At 40.7% G+C, this 24,923-nt stretch overlaps 1 protein-coding gene across 12 annotated transcripts in view; it reads left to right on the top strand.

Annotated features, from left to right (window-relative positions):
• PHF20 (PHD finger protein 20) overlaps positions 1 to 24,923 on the top strand; it is a 69,727-nt gene that overhangs the window by 14,702 nt on the left and 30,102 nt on the right. For 8 of the 12 annotated variants that reach the window (XM_074605298.1, XM_074605301.1, XM_074605293.1 and 5 more), the window contains 8 exons: positions 5,067 to 5,238; positions 5,454 to 5,538; positions 6,279 to 6,358; positions 7,988 to 8,375; positions 8,777 to 8,884; positions 9,860 to 10,036; positions 10,781 to 10,954; positions 20,366 to 20,644. In XM_074605298.1, coding sequence (XP_074461399.1) covers positions 8,252 to 8,375; positions 8,777 to 8,884; positions 9,860 to 10,036; positions 10,781 to 10,954; positions 20,366 to 20,644 — 862 coding nt within the window. In that variant the 5' untranslated portion in view covers positions 5,067 to 5,238; positions 5,454 to 5,538; positions 6,279 to 6,358; positions 7,988 to 8,251. The remainder of the gene's footprint in view (positions 1 to 5,066; positions 5,239 to 5,453; positions 5,539 to 6,278; positions 6,359 to 7,987; positions 8,376 to 8,776; positions 8,885 to 9,859; positions 10,037 to 10,780; positions 10,955 to 20,365; positions 20,645 to 24,923) is intronic. The other 4 variants (XM_074605297.1, XM_074605295.1, XM_074605296.1 and 1 more) reach the window with 1 other exon arrangement.

Here is a 24,923-nt window from a genome sequence, read left to right as displayed (position 1 = left end):
CTTCGATCTGAATCTGCATTCATCTCTTGTATTCTTGAGCTTTGTTTATACAGCAAAAAATACAGTCCCACCTACAAAAATGAGATTTCTTAGCCGGTCTGTAATGTAGGCTTATTAAAGATGCAGTTTAGTATAGATGGTGTTTGAGTAAGGCGAATAACTTGTGTCCATGTCTGTTAACCCTTCTGACATGTTTGAACAACAACAGTATCTCAAAATATGGGCATACAAAGCTCTTACATGGGAAAACCTGGGGGAGGGAATTCAACACCTGCTGTGCTTTCCACATAACCCTTGGCTTAAACTTGAATTTTGGATATGCTGCATGTCCAAAACCAAGCCGTGGGGTTTGGTTTTTATAAACACTTGTTCTTAAATGACCTGTCTTAAGGATAGTGCTTTGCAGCTCTTTCATTTCAGAACTTCAGTTATTAACTCTCCTTTCTGAAAGTTTCGTTTTGATTGCTAAGCTTTGAAGCTTGGGTCAGAAAGTCTGTGTTTCCTTGGCCAGTGATCTGCGTGTATTTCTGTCTTCAGGGTTTATGAACCAAAATTTGTAAGAGCTGGGGGCTTATTTTTTCTTGGCAGATATCTCTTTTTTTTTTTTTTTTTTTTTTTTTTTTTTCCTCAGCTACTTTCACCTGCCGCTGTGTGAACAGGAACACTCTGTGGCCTCTTATGTGGATACAAAACTTTCCGTTTGCAGATACTTTCTTTTCCCAGTGCTGAACCTTCAGAGGTCCAAGCTTTCCTTGTGCGTACTTCAGTTGCTATGTTGGCACTTAACCACAGGCAGAAGTCTCTTGTTTGATCAGGGGCTGGCTTTGGTTCCTGTGCTCAGTACCAGCCACCCCAGTCAATTCATGGGCCGGTATTGCTTCTCAAATGGCAGTAGCGCTTTGGAAAGCGTTTCATGTCAGAGCCCCATTTACCTGCCTTTCGTGGCAGTGGCTTGTGCCCCGGAATGCTAGTTCAGGACTTTCAGGTTGTTTGGATGTGATGCCAACCCTGTTGAATAGGACAAAAATGTGCGTATGCCAGCAGAGTAGTCAATGCAGAGTCTGCTCCTTGCCAAAGTGCAAAGTGAATTTTGCATCTTTAGAGCTTTTAATCAAAGGTTGCTTTGTATCTAGAATGTTAATGTACTGGAAGTGCACTCCAGTTCCTGGTGCAGTTGTCTGTCACCTGCTAGACTCAAACTCCAGGGAGTACAGTGTGTACTTTTGGTGCTTGGCTTAGCTCTTAGGGCTTGGTGGAGGCATCAAAGCTGTCATGAAAGGCTTTGTGACAGTGTCTGATGTCAGGGCATTAAAGGGAGAGAGCTCTGGCCATCAGGCAGTGTCTCCATGTGTGCTGAAAGGTCCCTTGGTGTACACTGTTGGAGTTCTGAGGATGGAGTAGTGCGACTGCTCCAGTAGTGCAGTCCTAAATGGAGAGATGCCAGAGAAACTAGCTGATAATGATGTATGTGCACACACTGTCCCAGCTGAACTGAGTTCTGCAAACTCTGTGCATCAGATCATTTAAACTCTTCAGTGCTGGCTAGCTGCAGACATCCTCTGTTACTGAAAAGAGCCTGACTCTGCACTGGATGCCTGCAGTAGGCAAATGATGACACCTCTTCAAGTTCTGTCTGTTGTGTGAGTAAAATGGATATGAAGAGACTTTTGAGTCTAGTTGAGGCTCTTGAGTATTGAAAACAAGATTAGTATTGTTAGAGTATTGCACTACCCTGTTAAGGTTTAGATTGTCAGTCCCATGAGTTTGACTGCTCATGCTGTCAGGACTCTGTCTCGGTACTGAAAAGATGAAACCCCGTAGCTGTTGTCCTCCATGGTACTGGTTCTTCTAGATGCTTCCTTTCCTCTCAGTATTGCTTTGACTGCATTGAGCTTGTCCCTACCTAGCTCCAAGAAGAGGGGGGTTTACAGCAATTCCATTTTGGTATGTAGGAAAGGCGAAGGGAGACAAACTAGTCCAGAACTGAGGGGTAGGAATTCCTTCAGTTGGCACTCTGATTCTGAATTTCCAGATGTTTAACATCTTTCCAGAGGGTGGTTTTACACTTGTGTCTACAAGAGACCCATTTTCATATTGTTTGCTGTGCTTTGACAGTGGTTGCCAGTCATTGCTTATCACTCTGTTGAGAGTTATGCTGCTTGAGCTCTTGAATGGCGTTTGGGTTCTTATCAAAACTAATGGTGGCAGTTGGCATTAGTTGGCAACCTCTTGGAGGTTTTTCCTTACTGTTTAGCCAGTGCATAAGGCCTTGAAAGGTACAAGCTCATCGTTCTTTTTGAATTGAGCTGGAAAACTACTTGTTTTGGCCTCCCAATATGTGTCTGATTTCAGCTTGTTTTTCGCAGTGTGTTAGATAAATATTTAATTAGTACCATTTGGGGATTTCTTACCCAGTATCAGTTAGCTGTCTTGAAAATCCATGGAGTCAGCTAAATGCTTCCATTGTGTTTTGGGGGAGGATGTGTTGGACCATCCCTGAACACGTGGTGGTTGTACTCTTTTTTTCGAGCCATAGCCAGGCTTCAGCTATTGGCCTTTTTATTTTGTGTATCCCCCCCGGAGTATGTTTTCTTCATTAAGCAAGTCTGGATTTCCTTTAAGTTACCTCTGCCCCTGGGCATGTTCACAGGCTTTTTGGTGCATGTGTGTGGATATGCTCTATTACCCCTCTTCTGTATGGATCTGTGAGGACTTCTGCCTCCTGATGTAGCATGCTGGCTCAGTACTTTGGAGGCAAGGGTACAGATGTTGGGGGAAGGAAGCTTGCAGTGTCAACGTGTAATGCTCAGAGCTGTTGCGAACCTATGAACCTTTCTTCTTTGTGTCAAAGTTGCCAGCACTGTGTTTTGCATCTGAAAGGAAGGTGGTATCAGGGAGGGGGCTGTCCAAGTTTGTGGCTAGATCTAGCAGAGCTTCTAATAGGTTTGCTGTTCCAGCCAAGAGCACTGAACACATGTTTGCTGATGTTGGTTGCTTCAGAAAGAGAAGATTTGTTCAGACTTAGCAGCATGTTATCCAGGAGCTGGCTGAGAGCTCCCGTTCACCCACACTGCCTCTCAGCCAGGCTGAAATTTGGTCTCATTGTCAGGTTTGTTTTTGCCGTTCTTGGTGGGAGTCTTTAGAAGCTGAGGTGGGATAGGTGCAGACGATGCTGGTACATGGTTCTGGGATGGTGGTTCTTATGGTGGAGAATGTTTCTCCTTTTACTGGATATGAAGCAGGGGGCAGTCTTGCATCATAGACCCAGTTGGCTCTTGTCACTTGGGCTTGTCTCTCCCCAGCAGAGGGTTAGTGGATTGAGTGTGTTTACCAGAGGTGTTTACCTGCTTAAAGTGACAGAGTACCAACTCAACATTTATCAGCTTCCCTGGACCAGCCCTAGGTCCATGGGATCCCTGATGGCAAAAGCGTCCTTCTGGCTAGTCTCTTGTTGAGAGGACCTGGGAATTCCTACCCCCATTTTTGCTGTACTTCGTAGGGAACTGGATACGGATTTTTGTTATTACCTGTACTTCATGACAGGCAGGTGCTGAGATAGATACCTAAGAACAAACCGTGTTTAATAGAACTATGTTGTTGTATGTGGAAAGACTATGGATATTCCCCCCTTATGAACCTGTGCAGGGCAGTGCTTGGGGTTACCTAAGCATGAAATATGTTGACTGTCACATGAAGGAAGTTACTTTCTTCCTAGGAAACTGGTAACCAGTCAGAGATGTCCGTGCCGTAAGTATCTCCCATCTGTTTTCATCTCCTCCACGGCCTTTGCTGCGTTTGTTTTGATAACGTATCGGGATGAACTAATGGCATAGCTTGAGGCATGTGGCCTTAGTCGGTGGTCGCAGTGTAAGGCTCTGGCGTGGCCTATTTGTAGCTCTTTTTGAAGAAGTCATGACTGGACGTGTCTCAGGTCTGCTGAAGAATTTCAGCTGTAGGGAGCATTTCTTTTAATTTGTTAGGATTGTAGAATGGCAGTCTGTGTTGTGTTTAAGTCTTAATTGTGAGATGTCTGGGTTTTATTTTTAGCATCAGGCTTGATCCTTTCAGGATACCATTTGTTTCTACCACTTGTTCTATCTTTTCAAGTGGCATTTATCAGGTAAAGAATACTTGTGGATTTGTGGCTTGTATGTTTTTTTTCTCCTTTGCGTTTGTTCAAGAGTTCAGTGGTGCCTTGCCTTTCTTCTACAAAAAACTGAAAATACTGACAAGTGGAGATTTTCTCCTGGCGTTACTATTGTGAGGGGAAAGCATCAATACTTGGGATGTTATCTTCAGCTGGGATAGTGAAGGATGCTGATTCTGAAATACTTACTGTAGTTAAAATTACCAATGCAATTAAAGAAATGCATAGTTTATGAGGTCTCCCTGGTTAGAAACAGCTGAATTTGGCTCATGTCAGATTCCTTTACTTGTAATATACTGAGAGATTTTGACTTAAATGTCCCAGGACTCTGCAGATGAAATTTAACTTCGAGAATCTAAAACTTAAATTAGGTCTAGTGTGCCTGCTTGACTTCTACTGTTACTCTGGGAAGATGATTCATTATGCCTGTTGATGGTTATCTCTGAGAGAAGTGAGTGTATTGACCTCCAGGTGTTCCTCTTGGTAAGAGGGAGCTGAAGCTATCAGTTTGGTGAATATGTGAAATTTCTAGGTGTAGGGAAGGTTTTTCCGACTCCTTGATCTCCAGTTACAATTTTTTCCACCTCAGGCTAAGAACGCCTTAGTTTTCTCCTCTTCCTGCAGCCAGTGTTTTGCCTTTGCAAGTTTTGGGATTCTTTTCTGTGCTAAGCTTAGTCACGTTGCAAAGTCTTTATTGCTTATACAAGTGGTACATGAAATAACATTAAGCTTGTAGAAACTAAAGGCTGTTAGCTGTAGTTACTCAGCTCCCCATCACACCTGATCAAGCAGGTCTTCAGATATTTTGCTCGTGACCATGCAGAAGGCTCCATTTGTGTAATGTTTTGTACCATAGTTAAGTGTCTGAGGCGGCTAATCTTTTTCTTAATTGAAATATTTTAATCTACCTTTTGACCAGGTATCCAGCTCACATTGAAGAAATTGATTATGAAGAAGGAAAAGTACTTATCCATTTCAAACGCTGGAACCATAGATATGATGAATGGTTTTGTTGGGACAGTCCTTATTTGCGTCCCTTAGAGAAAATACAGTTAAGAAAAGAAGGATTACATGACGAAGAAGGTTGTGCAGTAAGTAGAAAATAGAGGACATTTGAGTATGTAACAGTTTAACGTGCAGTTGTATGAATTACGACTGTTAAAATGCTTCCCTGTTGCTGTGTTGCCTGCTGTGTAAGTTTTATGATTTATTTTAAATATTGGAAAACTAACCATTTTGGTGTGTTAATGAAGTTGTACGTTTCAGTAATTCTCAGATGAAAACACTTTTAACTACTCTCTTGTAGGGATTTCATATAAATGATCAGGTATTGGCGTGCTGGTCTGATTGTCGCTTCTATCCAGCCAAAGTTACTTCTGTTAACAAAGATGGTAAGGAGTCACTTTTTGTTGTTCTTGTTAATAATGCATTTTTAATTGTATTCTAACCTTTTTGCTTAGGTGAAGAGCTAGTACAGCAAACAGAAAACATCTGTGAAAAGCTTTATTTTGAATTGTGTTTTAGTCTGCTGTCAACTTTTTTTTAACCGAACCTCTTAGCCTTTTCATGAGATAAAAGAACTTTATGCTGAGATACCCAGTCAAAATTGCTTGAAGTATATGTTTGGGAAAAATGGTTTCTTCTTAAGTTTGTCATCAAGAGATGTCTGTAACTGCAGTAAAACTAGTGTCAGAGCTGCAAAAATGTTTTACAAATGGGGGGAAAAAAAAAAGCACAGACATGCCTGTCCTCTTTGAGTATCAGTAAGGAATTGCGAAGGACTGGTTCTTGTGCTGTGATTTCTTTAGACTGACTACATGTTGTAAGGTCAAGGAGAAAACGTCTGTGGAGTATTTCACCAAAAATATTTCTGGGTTTTGTGAGGAAAGTAAGGAGCAGTTCTAAGCTTAGACATGCACTTTTATGCTTACCGTAATTATTTTTGATAACTTCACTGTTTCTCCCTTACCTGGCCTGTGGTAAGACCTCTGCTGTTGAATTTTCTAACAGTGCAGATAAGGCAGCTTTTATCTAGAGCTAAATATACAGCTGGAGTATTGGAGCTCTTAGCAAATGCTCTGTTAAATAACTTCTGATCTTTAAACTCTTCTGCTTTATTTTCAAATTTTAGGTACGTACACTGTGAAATTTTATGATGGTGTAGTTCAGACTGTCAAAAACATTCATGTCAAAGCTTTTTCCAAAGATCAGGTAAGGATTGTGTTCGTGCTACTAGCGTGCTCTAAAATCGACAGTTCAGGTGGCTAGATTTGATGAGTTATAAAATATGAAATGAATGAAACATCTCTATTGCTAACATACCACACATCTGAAATAAAATCTGTTAAAATGAAAAGGTCATGCCTATATTTATGGTATGATTTGCAAAGCTGTCAGGCTGATACTTTCATGAATGCACCTCTTGAACTAAAGAAGTCATAGGCATATAAATGGAAGATGTTTCTAAAAATCATTGGAAGATTCAGAATGTACATACTAAAGCTAGTGAGTGGTAGGTCATTGAAACACACTTTGGTTGTTTCAGCTGTTTGATATTAGTTTAAATACATGCCTCTTAAAAATTAAGGGATGGGGACCATGGAGTGGATGGAAACTGTTCTTTCCCAAAGTAACTGCTTGATTGTCTTGAGCCTTTTAAGGAAGTGGTCTAGTAATCTTTCACCTCATAACTTTGAGAAGATAGCCTTTTTACTAATCCATGTTTTGCTTCTATGGTTTGGCTGTTCTACCAACCCTTCACCTGCTCAGTGCTGTGGGTTCAGCTCGTGATGGAAAGTAGTAGTGAGCCAGTTAAAAAAAAAAAAAAAAAATTTGTCGTGCGCATGGTGAGAAGGAAGAAGTTATTAGTCAACAAGAAGAGGGAAGTTAGTTCAACTAAAGGCAGTGTTGACACACGACCAACTATAATTTATTAATCCAGGTGCAAAGTTAGAAGGTTTCTGTTCATCGGACCAGCGAAGTTCTGTGACAGCCTGTAGCAGGATCATTGGAATGGGAAAAAATCAAAGTTGCTATCTCCCCCCCGGTGGTGTTAGTGTGAAACCTGATCACAAAACAGAGAGGACACTGAGTAGCAGTGACCTGTTGATAGAGGGGTGTTCTTCCCGGTTTGGTGGTGTTATCTGAGAACTGCGGGGAAATGAGATTATGGCTGAATATTTTATCAGTAGCTTGTTGGCCAGGGACAACTAAGGATTTTCATGTCCTCTCATGCTGAACACAGTTACAGACAGAAAAACTTTAAAGTTCTGTTACTAAATATAAATATGTACATTTTAGTATCATGTGTTTCCTGATCCAGTCGGTGATTGCAATTGCTTTAGGTGACTTTACTTAGCATGTTTCAGTAGCGGTGATAGTTATAAGCTAAATACTGGTCTGCTTTGAATGAGACACTTTTGTGAGAAGAAGAGTTTTTGTATCCACGTGATTGAACTCTCTGCGCTTTTCTGTGCTCTTGACTCCCGCTCTTTCTTCAGTGTCCCAAGTAGGCTTTAAGTAGTACTGTGCAAGCTAGAATCCACCTCACCTGCACATGAGAATGAAGAAACGCAAATCTCTTATGCCATGGAGGTGTGAGAAGAGTGAATCTCTTGTACTGTCCTGCTGAAGCCGCGTAGGTCCTTGAACAGTTCAAGTGCCTCTAATTTTTAATCTGTGGGCTGCACACACAGATACATGTTTTATATATATGCTATATATGCTTTTTTTTAGCCTTTGAAAAATCGGATAAGGATGCAAGTCTGCTAAATACAAAGGTGGGGGAGGACTCTGAGATTGCAATAAGTTAATTTTCATTTGTCATTCTCTTTATTCTAGAATATTGTGGGTAATGCTAAGCCTAAGGAAAGAGGTAATGAAATTCTGTCATCTCCTGAAAAGCAGGAGAAATTTAAAGAACAGAGGAAAGCAACAGGTAATGCAAAGAAAGACAAGGATGAAAAGACATTAAAGACTGAGAAAAGAGTTAAGCAACCTGATAAAGAAGGAAAATTGATAGTCATCTCAGAAAAAGGCAAGGTCTCGGAAAAGAATATATCTAAGAATGGAAAAGAAGATAAAGAGAATATATCAGAGAATGATATGGAATATTCAGTAGATACACAAATTGAGAAGAAGCCTGAGAATGACAATGTAACGAGTCAACAGGAAAACACAAAAGAAACTAAACGAAAACGTGGGAGACCGCCAATAACACCTCCAACGGGTATGTAGCTAAGCTTAAATGTTTAGGCCATGTATCAGAACCCTTCTAAACGTACCTGAAGGACTGAAGAGAAGAGTCTTGCTCTTTCACAGCCTAAGTCTCTAGAAACTTTGAAAGAATTTTAAACTCATCTTTTGCTTAGGACAGCTGAGAGCATACTTGTTAGTTAGGTTTGGAGCTTCAGTGGTTTGGTCATAGGTTAGATTTAGGCAAGTAATCTTTATATATTATAAAACATGTCTGTAGTAGGATTAAATGCTGATGTGTAGACTTGAGAAAGCCAGATGAAACTGTATTTATGCAAGTCCAATATTTTAAGTTGTGAGGCTTGAGAATTAAGTTTTAAGAGTTTTTTGCAGCTTCATATCCAGTCACTTCTTGCTCTCTATCAAAATATGTAGAGCCAAGTTCTCAGACGCTGCAGCCCATAACTTTGGAGTTAAGACGTCGAAAAATACCTAAAGGAGGCGAAGTTCCATCAAAGCGTCCCAGGATTGAAAAAAACTTGTGTGAGTATTTTTTGCTGTTCAACTGTCACAGTATTTGTAAATATAAGTTCTTGAAGCTTAAGTGGAGTGGGGGGGGGAAAGGTCTGTCTTATTAACCTTGAACTGTGGTACATGAAATGGCTGAAATGCAGCACCTGTTTTTCTTAAATCAGCCATTCGTGTGTAGCAGCATCATGCTGAAATCCCTCCTAAATCTTGGAAGCTGGATTTGGATAAAGGAGATGTAAGTCTTGATGCAGACATTCATACAGATAGGGGCAGCAGTGATTATATTGCTTCCAATACGTAGAAGGTTATAAAAGCCTTTTTCTAGGTGTAGAAACTTCTTAGTTACTAGATGGAGGATCTACCACGTTGCTTAGCCAAGAAACTTTAATACTAGGTAAATATTCATGTCGCTGTAGTCTAGCTTCTGCTTTATCTTGGTATACCGTGTAGTGATGTTGAAGAAGTTGAGTGTGGTGATGAGGAAAGAAAATTATATTTTCTATAGTAGTACCATGAACAAGGAGATGAAGATCTGAAAAGGGCTGTCTTCCCCTTCCTTAGGACCACAAAGTCTTTAAAGCTTCAGTGCACATATGTTATCCAGCTTAGGGTCCGCGTTGTTTGTGTGTATGAATTGTCTGATCTAGTGTCAGGTATTACTTATGTCTGTGGGACAGCTGCTGCTTAAAGCAAAGGTTCACTGGTGAGATGCTGATCTGTATTCTTACTTCAAATCTGTTACTAAAAGAAAAAGTTGAGACACCTATAAAATGGGCTTTTGCTCTATTTTTATGCTTATTTATAGCTGTTTATATGACTGTAGCTTTTACAGAGGGGTCTAATCACCAGCTTTTGTTACTAACCTCAGTCCTTAAAAAAACCCCACACTTTCAAACTGTCACTGGAAGAGGAGATCTTTAAAGTTTGCTTGTGAGCTATTTTAGTAATCCTGTAGCTGCATGGTGCCATTGAACTTGTCTATTCCAGCTCAGGAAAAATTGAAGAACTCTTCAGATAACCCTGAAAGAGACCAGATCAGGAGGCGATCTTCAAGACTCTCGTCTAGTATTAGCCATGAGATTTTAAATACAGATCACGTCACAGCTTCAGCGGAAGTTCAGCCTTTGAAAGATGCAGTATCTAACCAAAAGGGATCTGAGAAGGGTAAGCAGCTTCCTGGTATACTCTGGATTTGTGGTGGCATGGCAGTCATCTAGTTGTTGAAAGTGCTGTGTTTTCACTATATCTGCAATTAAAACCTGATTCCATCAGCAGTGCAGAGAAAACTCTTGGGAAGTTTGTAGCTCTCTCTGCTGCCACGATTGGCTTTTGCTTTTGATTCCCTCTCCCTCCTGATGAGTAACCCTAGCATTTCCCTTGTGTGGTGGGAGCTTCTCCAGTAGAGGGGTAACTGGCCCTGCAAAAGGAGAGCTCCATAGGTTGTAAAATAACTTAAAGGAAATGTTGTGGTTGGTTTTCTTTTAACACTTTTAGATTGAAGAAGTAACCCAAATGCTAAGCTTACGGTTTAATTCTCTTGTTGAACGCTAAAACCACCAAATGGGATGCTTTTATTCTTAGTCTGTGTGGAGGTAATGCTCCCTTCTTCTGCCCTGTTCACTGCGTTTCCCTTTAATGGGGAGCTCTGATAATAGGTTGAAAAGACCTGTCCCATTTTAGGCTATAAAGAGTTAGCAGCCCGTGTGTTTCTAAGCAGCTCTAAATGTAGAGGGTTGATACAAGTAGCTGTGTTGTAAAAATTCCGCTTTGTGTTAATACAGCAGCAAGCAATCTGGACGTGGATGGGTATTTGTCTCCGCTGTAATGTGGTAAATGCACGTATTGCTGTTCTGGAATATGCTTTTGTGTGCATTTCACTCAATGAAAATTTTTTTTTCTCCATTCTAGTCCAGTTAGAAATTCCTGTTGAATCTGACCAAAGTTTCAGTGAACAAGGATCTCCTGGGAACACATCACATAGCACATCACTCAGTACGGATGCCAGTTTACAGGAAGAAAAATTTGAAGACACTGAGTCTTTCTCTGTTACTGTCAGAACTCAAGAACCTTCTGCTGCTACAGGTTCAAAATTTGATTTAATACTTAATTTTGATACATTTCTTAAGGCAACTGATGCCAGGTGTGTCATGCTTGTATGAGTGTCACTAACAAAAATTGTGCGTTCTTGCGGTGTTAAGCATGGGGGGAAAATGCATATTTTTATTCCTCATGGACTCAGTTTTGATCTCATGCTTTGACAGCAATCTTCCCGAAAGTTGAAATAATTATTTTTAAATGACTGGATGCATAATATTTGTAGCACGTGAATGGTGAAATTAACAAGTGCAGTTTATAATTTAATGTTTGTAACTCTGGATTAATTTGGACTAACACTTCAAAAGATCAGGTTCTTTTCTCATTTCTGTGCTCCGGGTATGTGTTAGCACTGATGTTTCAGAATCCTGACCGTGCATTTCTATATCCTTATGTTTTGGCTTCTGTTAAGCTTAAGCCCTTGACTATTTAGAGGTTTTAGTGCAAGTTTATGAAGTAGTCAAAACATTTCAGTGTCTATCTTAATGTATATATTCTATTTTTTCTTTTTCAAATTAAAATTTCCTATACAGATAGTAGACTATGCCAAAACGTAGTGCTGTCCTGTGATTGTTTGTTGTAATTTTAATACTCGTATCTGCAGCTAACTGGAGAAACTTAAACTACAAATTCCCTAGTTTATGCTCTTATCAAATGAGCTTAATTTTCGATGGAACAGAGCATTTAGAGGGATGTACAGTTGCTCAGCATTGCTAGAGTAATCTGTACGTGCTAGCTTTCATCCTGTTTGTTGATTATTCCAAATTTACCCTCCTCCTCGCATGTGTCCTCTTTCACCCACTCTCGTGTAACTGTACGAATGAAATGTCCTCTCCCTTTGCCACAGATGTGCACCTTCAATGCAGGAAGGAATTTACCTGTTTTTCTTTGCTCAGGTTTGATGTGTAAATGGTCTTTTACTATTTTAAAAACTAGAGCTTCTTTGGTCTTGCCTTCCTTCCTAACCAGGCTGATGATACATCCACCTGTACTCTAACTATGGTACATCCAGCGTCTTTTAAATTGATGTGTGTTGGGGTCATGTCTTCCCTTCCCTGCTTTCTGGCAGTGAGTTCAGAACATATGGAGCGGCTGCAAATTTTTTGCTAGTCAGGCTGCTGTGTCCTTTTCAGTTTGTAAAGTACTTCTGGGTTTAACTTTTTTTTTTTTACCTGATGGGTTGTAGCTTGGTTTGGCTCATGAAGGCAAAACAGCTGTTCGGTTGCTGTACCTGGACAGAACACTGATCTCTGTGATACCAAGGAAACGTCATTACTCTCTGTATGAGCTCTGAGTACACGAGCTGTTGACAGCCTGCCTGCAAATCTCTGAAGCAAGGAGGGATGTAAAGAGTGTTGCTCTTTCCAGCAGCTATAAATTTGTTGCTCCTGTCTTGTAGCAGGTAGAACCAATTTAATGTCTGATTTAATGTTTAAGTTCAGTACTTCCTCTGAGTAATTGCAGAGTAGCATCACTGGTTTCCCTAAATTCATGTGCTGGCAACCGGTGAAGTTCCTCACGAGCGCCTGTCAGGTACTACTGTAATAGTCGTCTGTCCAGGTGAGCTAAACTGGTAGCCTGTCTCCCAGAAGTTTGCAGCACCAGCAACGTTAGCAGGTCGTGCTGTGCGTTGTAGCTCTTTTGTTTGGAATTTGAAGTTCCTCTCCTGGAAGGTGCCTTTGAAACTGAATAGGCATTCTTGAATGTAATTTTGTTAAGATGAACAAGCATGTCCTGTTGGCAAATTTTAACCCTGGAGTAACTTTGGCGGATGGCAGGAGGGGCTGCCTGCTGCAGCAGCGAAGGGGCGTTCATTTTCTTTTTCCTCTTTCATTGGATCTCTGGAAAACGTCTGTGAAGTTCTTTATAGAAAGACTGCAGACGCTCGAGTCATTGGGAGCGCAGAGAAATGTTAAAAAGCGGTGATGCTTCTTGATCCTGTTGGAATCTTGTGCTTCAGCCCAGCAGAAAGAGTGGTGGCCATTGCCGTTGTAGTCTCAGGCAGGTGAGAAGGTGTGCAGGTACAGGCATGGCTCCAGACGGGTACAGTGAACTCAGGTACTCTGAGGTGAAGCGTGCAGGGTTTGTACCTTAGAGACAGCTCTTCTGAGAGATACGGCAGGTTGTAGCAGTTCTGAAAACTGAAAGAGTTTTTAGCGTGTCTGAAAAGACTCACTTTTCAGCCTGTGACAAACTGTTAATAGAAGGTATGGCGGAGCTTTCCACCGGAGTGGATACAGCCACCTTGTTACATGCTTCATGTAGGACAACAGTGCGATAAAATGCTTTTTAACTACAGTGGTCTTGCATGATAAACTTACGGCATTTCCTAAAGTATGTGGTTTAGCTGACAACCATTTAGCCTTTTATTTTGTAAATTCCTGCAAACCTTGTTTCAAGTGTAGCATTCTTAAGATTACACTTATTTTTTTTGTGTAATCTTTTGGGGGCGTACTCGCTGAACTAGATCGACAAACCACAACTTTGCTAAGGTCTGAGAATTTGGAGAGGTAAATCTTGGCTTTTTGAAGGAACACGCTGTACTAACAGTATGGGGGGGGAGAAGTTTGGGGATCTGAGTTCAGGGCTATAATGCAGTGAGAGCTAGTACATAGCAGCACGCATTAGGGATTACAGCAAACAAATCACTTCTAGGGACTGTGAAAGAACAAATAGACAAAATGGTCTTGGTTGTGTAAAAATGTTACTTCTCTGTTTATTTGTTGCTCATGGGGAAATCTCTTCTCCTTCCATGAAAAAACTTTAGGGAAATGATTGACAGATTTAAGCTAAACTAAAATACCAGCAGATTTTTTTTCTTCTACTTGCTGCATACTTACATTCTGCTTGAGATTGCAGATATAGTTTATAATTGCCTTGCTTTATCCCCTTGAACTTGTATAATATATGTTGGAGTGAAATGCTGTGTTTTTTAAGGAAGCAGGGAGAGGAATTCACTTGTACATTTGAAATTTATAAGGTAGTGTTTTTCAGTTCTGCTTTCCCAGCATTTAGGGAGCATAATTTTGGTGGCAGGTAGATGGGGCAGAACACCAGTATGGTGCTGGCGTGCGACTGAACCATCAAGAGTTCAAACAACTGTGTTCTCTATTGACATTATTACCACTTCCCTCTGACTTCCTAATGAATATATTGCTGAGCACTTGTAATTTGGGCTTAAAGTGGGGGGAGAATTTCAGCTGAATGGGTGATACGCACATGTGTGGTGTCAGTCACACTGATGTGACGCGCAGGATGTGTCCTTCTCCTGAGCTCGCTTGGTTGGATACAAGCAGTGAAGCTGGAGGAACAGGGCTTGGTTCCCTTATCTACCCAGAACCTCTGGTATAACTTGTGTGCTCTTGACACTGGTACTTCTGCCAGCACTCAGTGAGCTGAGGACGTAAGTAAATTCAGGAATATGCGCTCATATTGAATTCTGACAGCTCAGCACTGTGACTGTGTCTGAAAATCCACACTTCTCATTTAATTAAAGCCATCTCATTTAACATTAGAAATGCCAGACGTGCACCTGGGTGGACACCCGGCTGTGGCAAACAGGTGTTTTTATTGCAGAAAACGCTTAAAGAGGGGGAGTACGAACTGTACAGGGTCTTTTTGAGTAAATGCCATCACCTGAAGTCCAAGTACAAAAATCTATGCTTCCATGCTTGACCAACATTAAAAATGTTACTAATGAGTGGTTTGTTGATACCCGAGTTTGAGAGTCCATAGATCCCTATCGTGGATAAATCTTCTAAGTTAAAAGTGGATCTGTGTTTTTCTGTACGTGCTTCTGTCTTGCTGGTGGGACCGTGCCCCTACACTCGCCACAGACGAGCTGGGGATGGGGAGTGGTGAGGCTCAGGCTTCCACCTGGTACTGCCTGGGTGCACGGCGGCGTGCGTCTGAAAATGCCTCGGAAAATCCCCAGCGGCTTCCTGCTCCTGGGGGCAGGGTCGTGTTGAAGAGTCTGAGCATGCTGTCCTGAAAATAACTGGGGTTGGAGTCTGAAAGCTGAGTTCACTTATTCTGTGGGGAATTATCAAGGGAACAGATACAATCTCGCCAAATAATGTTAACTGTATGTCAAGCAGTTACGTTCTCAGGCTGCTGCAGTTATTAAAGAGATTTGGGGTTTGGATAGGGGAGGAGTATTTTGTCAGAATAGGTGGTGCAGGTGGGGAAAAAAGGGGAATTTTTTTTCTGTACAAGATTCCCACAACGTAAGACGTGGAAGCTAAGGTCAAAGATAACTGCTACAGTAAGTACAGCATTAGAACCCAGTACTAACTTTTTAAATTTGTCTCTAGGCTTTAATTCTAGTCACTTGATAGGAATTTATCCTCTTCCTGTAGGAAAATACTAAAAACCGTAATAAAACTAGTAACTTTCACTTTCTTCCGTGTGTTGTGTTAGTGTTGTTTTGACATGGGTGAGTGATGCACCCTGGTAGTACTCGTTTTAACTTGCATGATGTATAGGAAGAAAATTACTTTTGTAGCGTTTGAATATCAGGAATTTTTAAGGACAAAAACGTTCTTTTTAAAGAGTGTTTTCCCAGTCACTGGCTGGTACGTGATTCAAGATTTATAGTAGTTGCAGACATTTGTAACAGCAAATACAATTTGGGGTGCTTATATGCTTGTTATGTTTTAAAATGTGTATGTCTGTAATATGTTCTGAAAGGGCAATATAACATTCCTTGTCAAAACTTAAGTTCCTTTTTAAAAGTTTTCAACAAAATTCTGATTAATTATGTGTACTAAAGGATAAAAATCCCATTCTGATGGTTTTTTGGCCCCTCTAATGTTTAGGGACCAGAATTGGTGATTAGGATTTAGCTAAATCAAGTTGTCTTTCCAAAAAAAAATAAAATAAATTAGTCTGTTGGCAGATATTTGCAGCCAGTTAAAGTTCTGTTTCATATATCTGAAAGCAGGCTTAGAAGCTGTTCCTGTGGCTTTGTTCTTAAAAACTGATTTGACTTTTAAAAGTGAGCTGCCTTTGCTTTGTACAGATCTTCTGTCACGTTCGTATTTCCCAGAACTCTATAAAGGTTATGTTTTTATTTGCATAGACATGCATCAGGGATTCCATTTGCCTTATACTTACCACATGTTTTTCTAATTTTGTCACTTTTAGCTCTGGGTTTCAGTTAAGGAGAAGCATAATATCTTTGCATCCAGTTTGAGAGAGCAGCTGTGTGTCCTGCAGCTTACCTAGGTAGGCTTTGATTCCTTCAAGGTAGTGTAACAGTTGTCATTTTAAGCCTAACAACATAGTATGTAAAGAAGTCCGTCCTGCTTTGCTCACTTACGAAAGTTTCTTACAGCGAGGCGCCACAATCTGGACGTGGGTGTTTCTGTTACACCTCAAGGTGCGGGTAAAGCCTTTACCCCCCCCAGCTGCTAGCCCCCTCTCAAGGTATGCCGCGGTTCGCACAGGAGGACACTGCACGCTTAAGAGCGTTTTGTACAGTACAGACTTCCCTGGTTTATGTTACAAATTTAGCGCCAACACAGGGAGAAAATGGGGAGTGGAGGATCATATCAGATACCGCCTTGAGTAGTTCTTGCACTGTCAATGTTTTGGGTCAAAAAAATCATAACTTTGTAAATATATAATGATCTGTGGTTATTGATATCTTACACCAATTTATTATATCAGGCATCTGCGTGAGTGGATTCTGGGCGCACTGGAAGCGCTTGGGTGCTGTCCTCACCTAAAGGAGTTGGAGAAGAGCAAATTACACGAGGTGTTCTTTGCTGCACAGCTAAGATCTCGAAAGACAGAGGCTTTTGAAAATAAGCAAAGAAACGTAGTTTGGGTGCTAAAATGGTGAACTGGAACACTTTTGGTAAACTTAAGAAAAACTACACAAGATTTCAGAAGAAATAAGACCAAAGAAATAGGTCACTAATGAGGAAGCTAGCCTAGTGTGAAAAGTGTCAGCTCTAGAGAGCTAATGGTAACAGATAATCTTGGAAACGATAGAGATGGAAGCACCAGAGAACATACGCTCTAGACAGGATCCATGTGTCCAGTTTAGCAACAGGTGAAGGAATAATTTGGTCTTAATATTTCTGTGGAGAACAGGAAATTGAGCCCAGAAGTCTCGTCAGTTTAACAGGCAATTGTGTGTGAAGATCTAAGGGCTAGAAACTGCAGCAAGGCCAGCTTTAACTGGGGGAAAATGCTAAGTGTTATATGCGCTGTTGGCTTTCTGGGATAGCTTACCAATGTTTTTCAGAAGATGCCTCAGGATGGCAGACCTTCGGTCAAGATACTGTGCTGCTACCAAACGTTCCTGTCCCAGCAGGAGTCAATTCAAACAAAGAATTGGTAGTGGTGGTGGGAAAAATCTCTTGTGGACTTGGTAGCTTCACATGGTGTCATTTTACTGTAAAATTGCTGCTGAACGTGGTCATCGCTTGAGCCTTGGATAATACAGCACAATGGGGAGTGAGGGAGGTTGCTGACCTGAATGCTGAAGGGATGGTTTTTTCTCTGTAGTGAAAGTTAAAGGAGACGCTGTTGTTTGACCTTGAGTCTCTGTGCTTAATATTGTCATGGATAATTGAATGCCAGGTGAGGAGTTCTAATTTTGGTTATAAACATGGAAGAAGTAGCAGGTGGTACGTCTGCCACTAACTTTCGTCTGTACTCAGAGAAAACACCCACCAAGCTCCTCTCGAAAGGCAAGTGCCTGAAAATCTGAAGCTGTTACGGCAAAACTTTCACTCCACAGAAACCAGTGTTAGTACCGGGCATTGTAAGCAAAAATTGTACGTATGTGTAAGGATGGAAGTTCTCCCCTCTAGCTGTTGGTGTGATGAGTGGGCTTCAGAGCACTCAGCTGGGAGCACCGGCTCCTCCGAGGCTCTCCTGGCTGGCGGGGTTGGGCATCAGCTTCCTGCTCTGCCCTGGCGGCAGGGAGTTCTGTTGTGTGACTTGTGAAGAAGGAAAATGCCCCCAAATGTGGTGGTGATGGTAATAATTTAAGCTTTGTTTCAAACTATGTGAGATTGTCTGTGTGTTTAATCCTCTGGATAGATGCCTTTAGCATGTTGCAGTAAGTTGTTGGGGTGTTTTTGTCTGCTTTCCTTCCTCTTACCTCTCTTTCTAAACTTTGGCTAATGTGATCCTACGCTCCTCTTCTAACTTGTAGTTACCAGTTAGAAGCCATTCCCTGTATCTTCTCCAGAGTTTGTCCGTCTCAATGAAGTGCTCTGAGCTTGAATGCAGGGCCTCATAGTGACAGTTGTGTGACGGTATAAGCTTCCCTTGTCACATTTGTAATATTTTTTGGCTAAATCTTTGGACCCCATTGCCTCCTGCTGCTGCAGTTAAGTTTTCCCATCTTCATGTTATTAAATAGAAACAAGTTCTCTTTTATTGTCCTGAATGCTGGTTTTTAGCTTTACGGTCAAGAGAACCTTTCTGTACTTGCTTTCACTAAACACACAGGCCACTTCACTGACTATTCCTTAAATATTTTTTCTTTCTTTATGAATGTAAGTTTTGATGGCGTACAGCATGCTTCGATTTTTGTTATTGGCAAACTTTGTCATTCTGCAAGTGTGATCCAGTTGTCTGGCTCTGTTGCAATCTTATTACCATTAATTGCTTGAAGCAGCATCCCTGTCAGCGTGTTCTTAATATGGCTGTGCCAAAATGCCTTTCTCTTTCTCCTTGTCATTACCTTTGTGAAACGCCCAAAAGCAGAGTCTTTGTTTTTACTGTTTTCTTCCCAAAATTAACTGAATATTCTTTCTTTTAACTAGTCTGTGTACATGACTTCTTAATCCTTCCCTGTGTATCAACCTCCGGAGCACCATTACTTGGTTTTTTTCCTATGACTGACTTCAAGTTTAGTTTCTTTGTCATAACGCAATACTTAAAAACTAAGTGTGCTTCAGATACAGCTGTCTGGGATGCTTTTCCTCGCTATGGTATAACCTTTATGTTTGCGACTCAGTAACACCATTTGTGATGTTACACGCTAAAAACTTCTGAGCAAGCTGTCCTGGGTTCACACGCCCTTTCACACTCCCATTCGGTGCATTCCTGCGTAAGTGCGCTTGTGGAAAGTCTAATTATTTCTGCACTTCTTGTTTGTACTGTTTCTGAGTCCTTTCGTGTTCCTTGTTCTCAACTGCTATTACTAATATAATGTCTTAGTTTTTAGTCATGTGCTGCATACCTTCAGTTTGGCCTCACTGTTGCTACGTCTGGGTCTTAGCTTAAACGTTTCTTCTTTCTGAATCCTCCAAGTTTGAAAATACTTGTAAATGTGGAAATAATATTTAAGTACTGGGGAAAAAAAAAAATAAAACAAAAGGAAAAATGATATCTGGAAGCTGTTTCGTAAAAATTACACCTTTGCATTGTCCTCTAGTTGGTGAGGGATTTTTTGACGCTGTGTGCGTATTGGTGATGGACAGTTGCCTGGATCTCTCTAGATCTGTGTGTTCCCAAATTTCTGCCTCTCCTCTGTTGTATTGGATAAAGATACTAGTGGCAGTAATCTGATTTACTTTTAGTTCAAAACATTTCTTTTGTGTATTTCTTAGCAAAAACATGAATTGAAAGTTTCTGAAATGCTGGAAGAAGAATGAGGAATTTACTAGGCCAAGTTTCGGTATAGCCCTGGGTTGCACAGCAGTGCAACAGATGCCTTAAAATGGTTTTTCCATTTGAGTCTGAAGACTTTCCTTGCTTTTTTTGAGAAACTAACTGCAGATCGTAGGGGAAATTTTGTAAGAGATGCAAGCAGTTTTCCTCTTGCTTCATTTCATTCTTTCATTGTTGCTTGAAAATCAAAATGAATTTCCATTTTACTTGAAAAATGTAGTTCTGACGTACTGCTTCCGTTGTCCTTGGAAGTAATCGGGCTTGGGTGGTAGGACAAGGCATCCAGCAAGCAGGTAGCAGAGTGATTACAAGCAAAGAAGCAGAACCGCTTTCCTTGGAGAGCGCATTCACCAAAGACGTGAACAGTTATAAAAAATTAAACCAATACTTGATAGACCATAATCCAGTGTTCTGACGGAAGTACACACTCTTCTCTGTAATTCAGTCTTATGTCTGTAGTAGGACTATATACAGTGATATTAGCAGTTGGGCAAGGGACTCAAGGAGGCAAAATGTTGTTTTCTGGTAACTCATTCATAAAAGCACCGGCGTCGACAACTGATTTTTAAGAGGGCAGAGTTTTCCCTTAAAAGCTATTAATCTTAAAGGCAGATACAGCATTAACATTTTATTTTTAGCATTTCATAGCTAACATGTTTGAATGCATGCCCGTTTCTTAACTTTTTTGTTGTTTTAAGTTTAGGAAACCATTTGATAAATATAGCAAATGCATGGGGGAATTTATCTGTTTTGTTCTTCCAGTAACAAAACCTTGTAGGAGAGCAAACTTTCTTGCATCAAAAAAAGCTGCAACTGTTGATCAAGATCACAAGTTTAGATGCAAGTTCTTGGACTGTTCAAAATCCTTCCGCAAAGCCAAGTTATTGCATTATCACATGAAATACTTTCATGGAGTGGAGAAGGCTGCAGAATCACAGCAGAACCCTGTAAAACGAAATATTCAAACCAGAGCTTCTTTGGCTTCTGAAAAAGCTAATCAAGAAAGGTCAAAAAGAGGACGGACCACAGCTGGTTTACTGTGTAAGTATGTTGCTGATCTCTTCCTTTTTTAAGCAGCAGCAGGCAGGAGAAGCAGGAAAGAGCAGAAATCGATTTTCTGTTGGGCTGAAGGAGTCTCTTTAGGGCTCCATCTTAGCAGATTTCATTGTGGAGAAGAAGCATAATATGTGTAAACATTATTCGGTTTTATCTTCTGTAAAACAAACTCCCTCATCTAGAGATACAGATCATGGTCTGTAATGAGCTGACTGTGCAGCTTCTCTGATTCCTTTGTAACAACTCACTTGAGTATTAAACCTCTGCTCTTCAAAACTACAGTTCCCCAAGTTTCTGCCACTTCCCCCCCTCCCCCGGCTTGACAAATATCTAAATAGCATTGTTTGAAGACATTTGTCCTTTTCTATATTAAGAAAACAGTCTGGGTAACTCCAGTTCTCTCCTGTTTCTTACTTGGTCTTTACGCTTCATGGTCTGACTTCAAGAGTGTACTTGGCTAGAAATCCTGTACCAATCGCTGCAGTATTTACCGTTCTCAGTGCTGGGCCTGTGGGCAAAAAAGTCCTAGTATTTAACAAATGCAATTGCTACAGCTGTAATTGAAAAATATCCTCAGGTGACTGATAGGTAGTGGAAAGGGGTGAAAACTTAATGGTTAGGGAAAAAATGAATGCTTAAGTTATAACTGCTTTGCAGCCTTCAGAATCCCATTAACATCTCTTTCACTGTCTCGTTCTCTGAAGCACTTTCTTCTTAGTGTCTTGCATACATCAGGGCGGCGGTTTAGGTCTAGTTGCAAACTGCGGTGTTGCCGCTAACCTGTCCAAACTTTGTTCTTGTGGACTGCTTCTCTTTGTACTGCAGGTCCATGAAAATTGTCATCTCTTCTGTCTTCTGATTGAGCCTGTCTTATAAAATTCAGCTTTCTCTTTGCTGAATTCCCTGGTGGTTTTTTGTCTTTGTGTTTGATCTTTCATTAACACTTGTTTAAGAATTGCAAAGTCTTGCAAGTTGTTCAGTGAGCAGCAGCTCACTACAGCAGAATATATCTAGCCTTACTTTGCTTCGTGTCTGCTTTTCCTAATGTGCCTGGCAAAGTTTCTCCATTTGAGGTGCTACTGCCTGTTCCTGACACGATAAGTGTAATTTAACATACTGCTACTTCATGCAAACTTCTATACCTCAAATACGTCTGTAACTTTGAGTGATGCAAAGGCGTAAGATTTGATTACATAGAGGAAGATTTTTCTTTAAATGCATTAGGATGTGCCTCAAACCAAGACAGCGTGTTATACTTTGCGTGCAGCTTAAAAGAAACCGAAATACTGCCTTGACAAACACACCTGAGACAGGCGCTTTGTGAAGAATGGCTGCTAGCAGCTGCGCAGTGATCAAAGTAGGCTGCTTGCTTGTCATGTGCTTTTCCTTAAAAAAACCCCTTCTATTCTGCTGTTTGTAACTGCATAATTGTTTCGGTTTGAGAAGTTTTCCTGTGACTGTCTTGAATGAACTGACTAGTGACTCAAGAGCTTGACCCTTTCATTTATCCTTTCCCCCAAGTGCACACAATTGGTTTGATGTCGTCATCTTGGCTGCGCTTGGCAGGTAATCCTTTAATGTTGAGCTGTAACCGTATTTGCTCATTTTAAGCCCTTACCCCTTTCATTCCCCATTTGTGGATGGCTGCTTTTAACCCGGATTGCTTCGGTGATGCGCTTCGTAGCGTATCCCTGCAGGTAGCCCCTGGGTCGTGCCGGCAGCTGTTGAGCTGTGCACCAGGTGGAAGGCAGACCGTAAAGTTTTCAAGTCACCTTCGCTGTCAAAGCCTGCTATGATGGAGCTACAGTAAGGTTTTTCTTGATCAGGAAAAGTAATGTCATTATATATTAGTGATATCATATATCTGATACTGAGTGCCACTTGGTTTTTAACTCAATGTGTTCTTAATTCTTTTAATTTTTGTTGTGGGGGTACGACACATTCTGAAGTAGAGTTAATGGGGTTTATGAGCTCATACTCTTGCATTGTGTGTTTTATTCTTCTGTCTTTTTGCAAGTGTCTCTTCCGTTCTTAACGGCATGTATATGAAGACAGCCTGCTAAGCAAGACTTTCTCTGTGTCTGCTGAATGCTCTTATATCATCTTTTTAAAAGACTTTTCAGGATGTACTGCTTAGTGAGAGTGAAGGCTTTTGAATACTTAAGTATGGTATGTGGTGGGTTTACTTTTCATCTTTACAATTCTTTGTGAGCAAAAATTTTCCTGTTCAAAATGAATATATTTAAATCACTTTACCTTTTGGTAGAAATGTCCTTTTTTTTTATACTTAACTATATTACATGGGGTTTAGTGCTTAAGAAAAGGTGGCAATTTCTAACAGATAAGAGTTTAGAAATTATGAGTCGTCTTATTCCATAGGCTTGGAGATACTGTTGCTTTAGAAGTTTTACCATATTTAAGTCCGTATCTCACAAGTTGTATTTTGGAGTTCTGGGGCTTCACTGTTTCTGTTTACTGTTTCTGCTACACATTAATGTAAAATACATAAATGGTGGGGGTCGACTGTTTGCTGGATTTAAAGTGAAAACACTTATTGTGCCCTAAAGTTCTAGAAAACTATGCAATATTCAGAACAGCGGCAAAACCTTTTCTTTGTAGTCCTTAGAATTGGGATTTCAACACATAAAAAAGAAGATGGATGTAAGTGGTCTTCAATGACCGTGTTGCGGGACGCAGGAAAGGAACAATTTAAGTATAATTACTTCACGCTGAAGTGGAGACTCTCTGAAATGTCAACATCTGAAATGTAAAGCGTGCCACTTGGTATTGGCTTCAAAACTTGAGTGAGCTGGAAAGGTTAACGTGGAACTGATTTGTCCTGTCTCTCCCTTTTCCCTAAGAAGGATCTTACCTTTGCAGTGTCAAATTTGACACATCTCTCTCTAAATTCTGTAGCGACTCTTCATTGAACAGAGGGGAAGGAACTACCATTGCCTAAGCTTGTATTTAAGATATGTCTTACTACTCTGGACAGAATGACACAGACTTAAATGGCTACTGGATGCGTTCGGGCAATAATTCTCTTTAAATTATCATGAAATATTGTGAGGTCATTACGATGAAACAGTTCTTTTCCCCCCAGCCCCATGTTATAATACTTACCTCCATGAGTAGTGCCGCTATTTGGTCTTTACCAAAAGAATCGTCTTTATAGGGAGTAAGGCAGTTGATCTTGTGTCCTGTGGGAATGTAGGAGCTGCGGGCATTTCTGCCCTCAGTTCTCAGGTTTCACTGCGTCCCTGCAGGTGCATTATAAAGCCCCCTGCAGCCCTTCTGTTAAAGAGGAGAATCGAGACTTGCGCGAGCGTATGTGGACGCATAAGCTTAAAACAAGCTTTTTGAGCACAGGCTGCAGATGGCTTCTCAGAGTCTGTCTTGCAGGAAAGAGTTGTTTGAGTTTTTGACAGTTCACATTGAGGTGTTCTATCAAATTTTATCATTTGAAAATTAAACGTGGTGTAGTATCTGTTAATAACTTTTGGCAGTTAGTTCCTTGCTGATTGCTGTAATAAAAAAGGAGTAGAGCCACATTCCATGTTCATGCGCATTAACCTTAAGATAGGCCTTTTTCTTTGTTGTCCCTTCTCTTTCTCTGCACAGTCGCTTAGCTTACTGTTGGAGTACATCATCCCATACTGTGAGTTGTGCCCTACAAACACTTCCTGTAAACCATTTCCTCCAAGGTGACAGTTTTCTCTTTCAGATATATCTGTCTGTCCATGTTGTTTTATGTGAAGTGCCTGCAAAAGGTTATTTTTAATCAAGTTTGTTGTTTCCTGACCTAGACCACTCCAGGAGACGTGGAATAGCTTCATTTCGTTCTTGTACCTGCAACTCCTTATTTGAACATCTGAACTGTCTCTTTCTTGACTTTGAGTCTTTCTGAATTAGTGGCTTTAATTTTTTTAGTAACATCTTTTCATTTGGACAAATTTCAACAAAATATAGTTCATGCCTTTGTAACATGTGAACAATTTTTCTGGAATCTGAAAGTCAACTTGCGCCAGACTTCAGCGCTTGCACAGATGATGCACCTCACCTCAGACCTTGAAGATGTATGCATTTTGTCAGTAGGTTTAAATTTTTGTACATGACACCATTATGAGAAAATTCTGCCTACTCAGAGTTAGTTACAGCGTGTCATGTTAATGTGTAAGTGTCTTGATGCCAGGAATACATGTAAAGGAAAAAAAGGGGTCTCGTCCTTCTGGTTTCTACGTGGTTGAGGTGGTTTCATCTCTCA

Source organism: Larus michahellis, chromosome 12 (genome assembly GCF_964199755.1).
Source record: "Larus michahellis chromosome 12, bLarMic1.1, whole genome shotgun sequence".
In the NCBI taxonomy this organism is placed as follows: domain Eukaryota; kingdom Metazoa; phylum Chordata; class Aves; order Charadriiformes; family Laridae; genus Larus; species Larus michahellis.
Note: the sequence above shows the minus strand (reverse complement) of the source record. Positions and strands in the feature narration are given on the sequence as shown.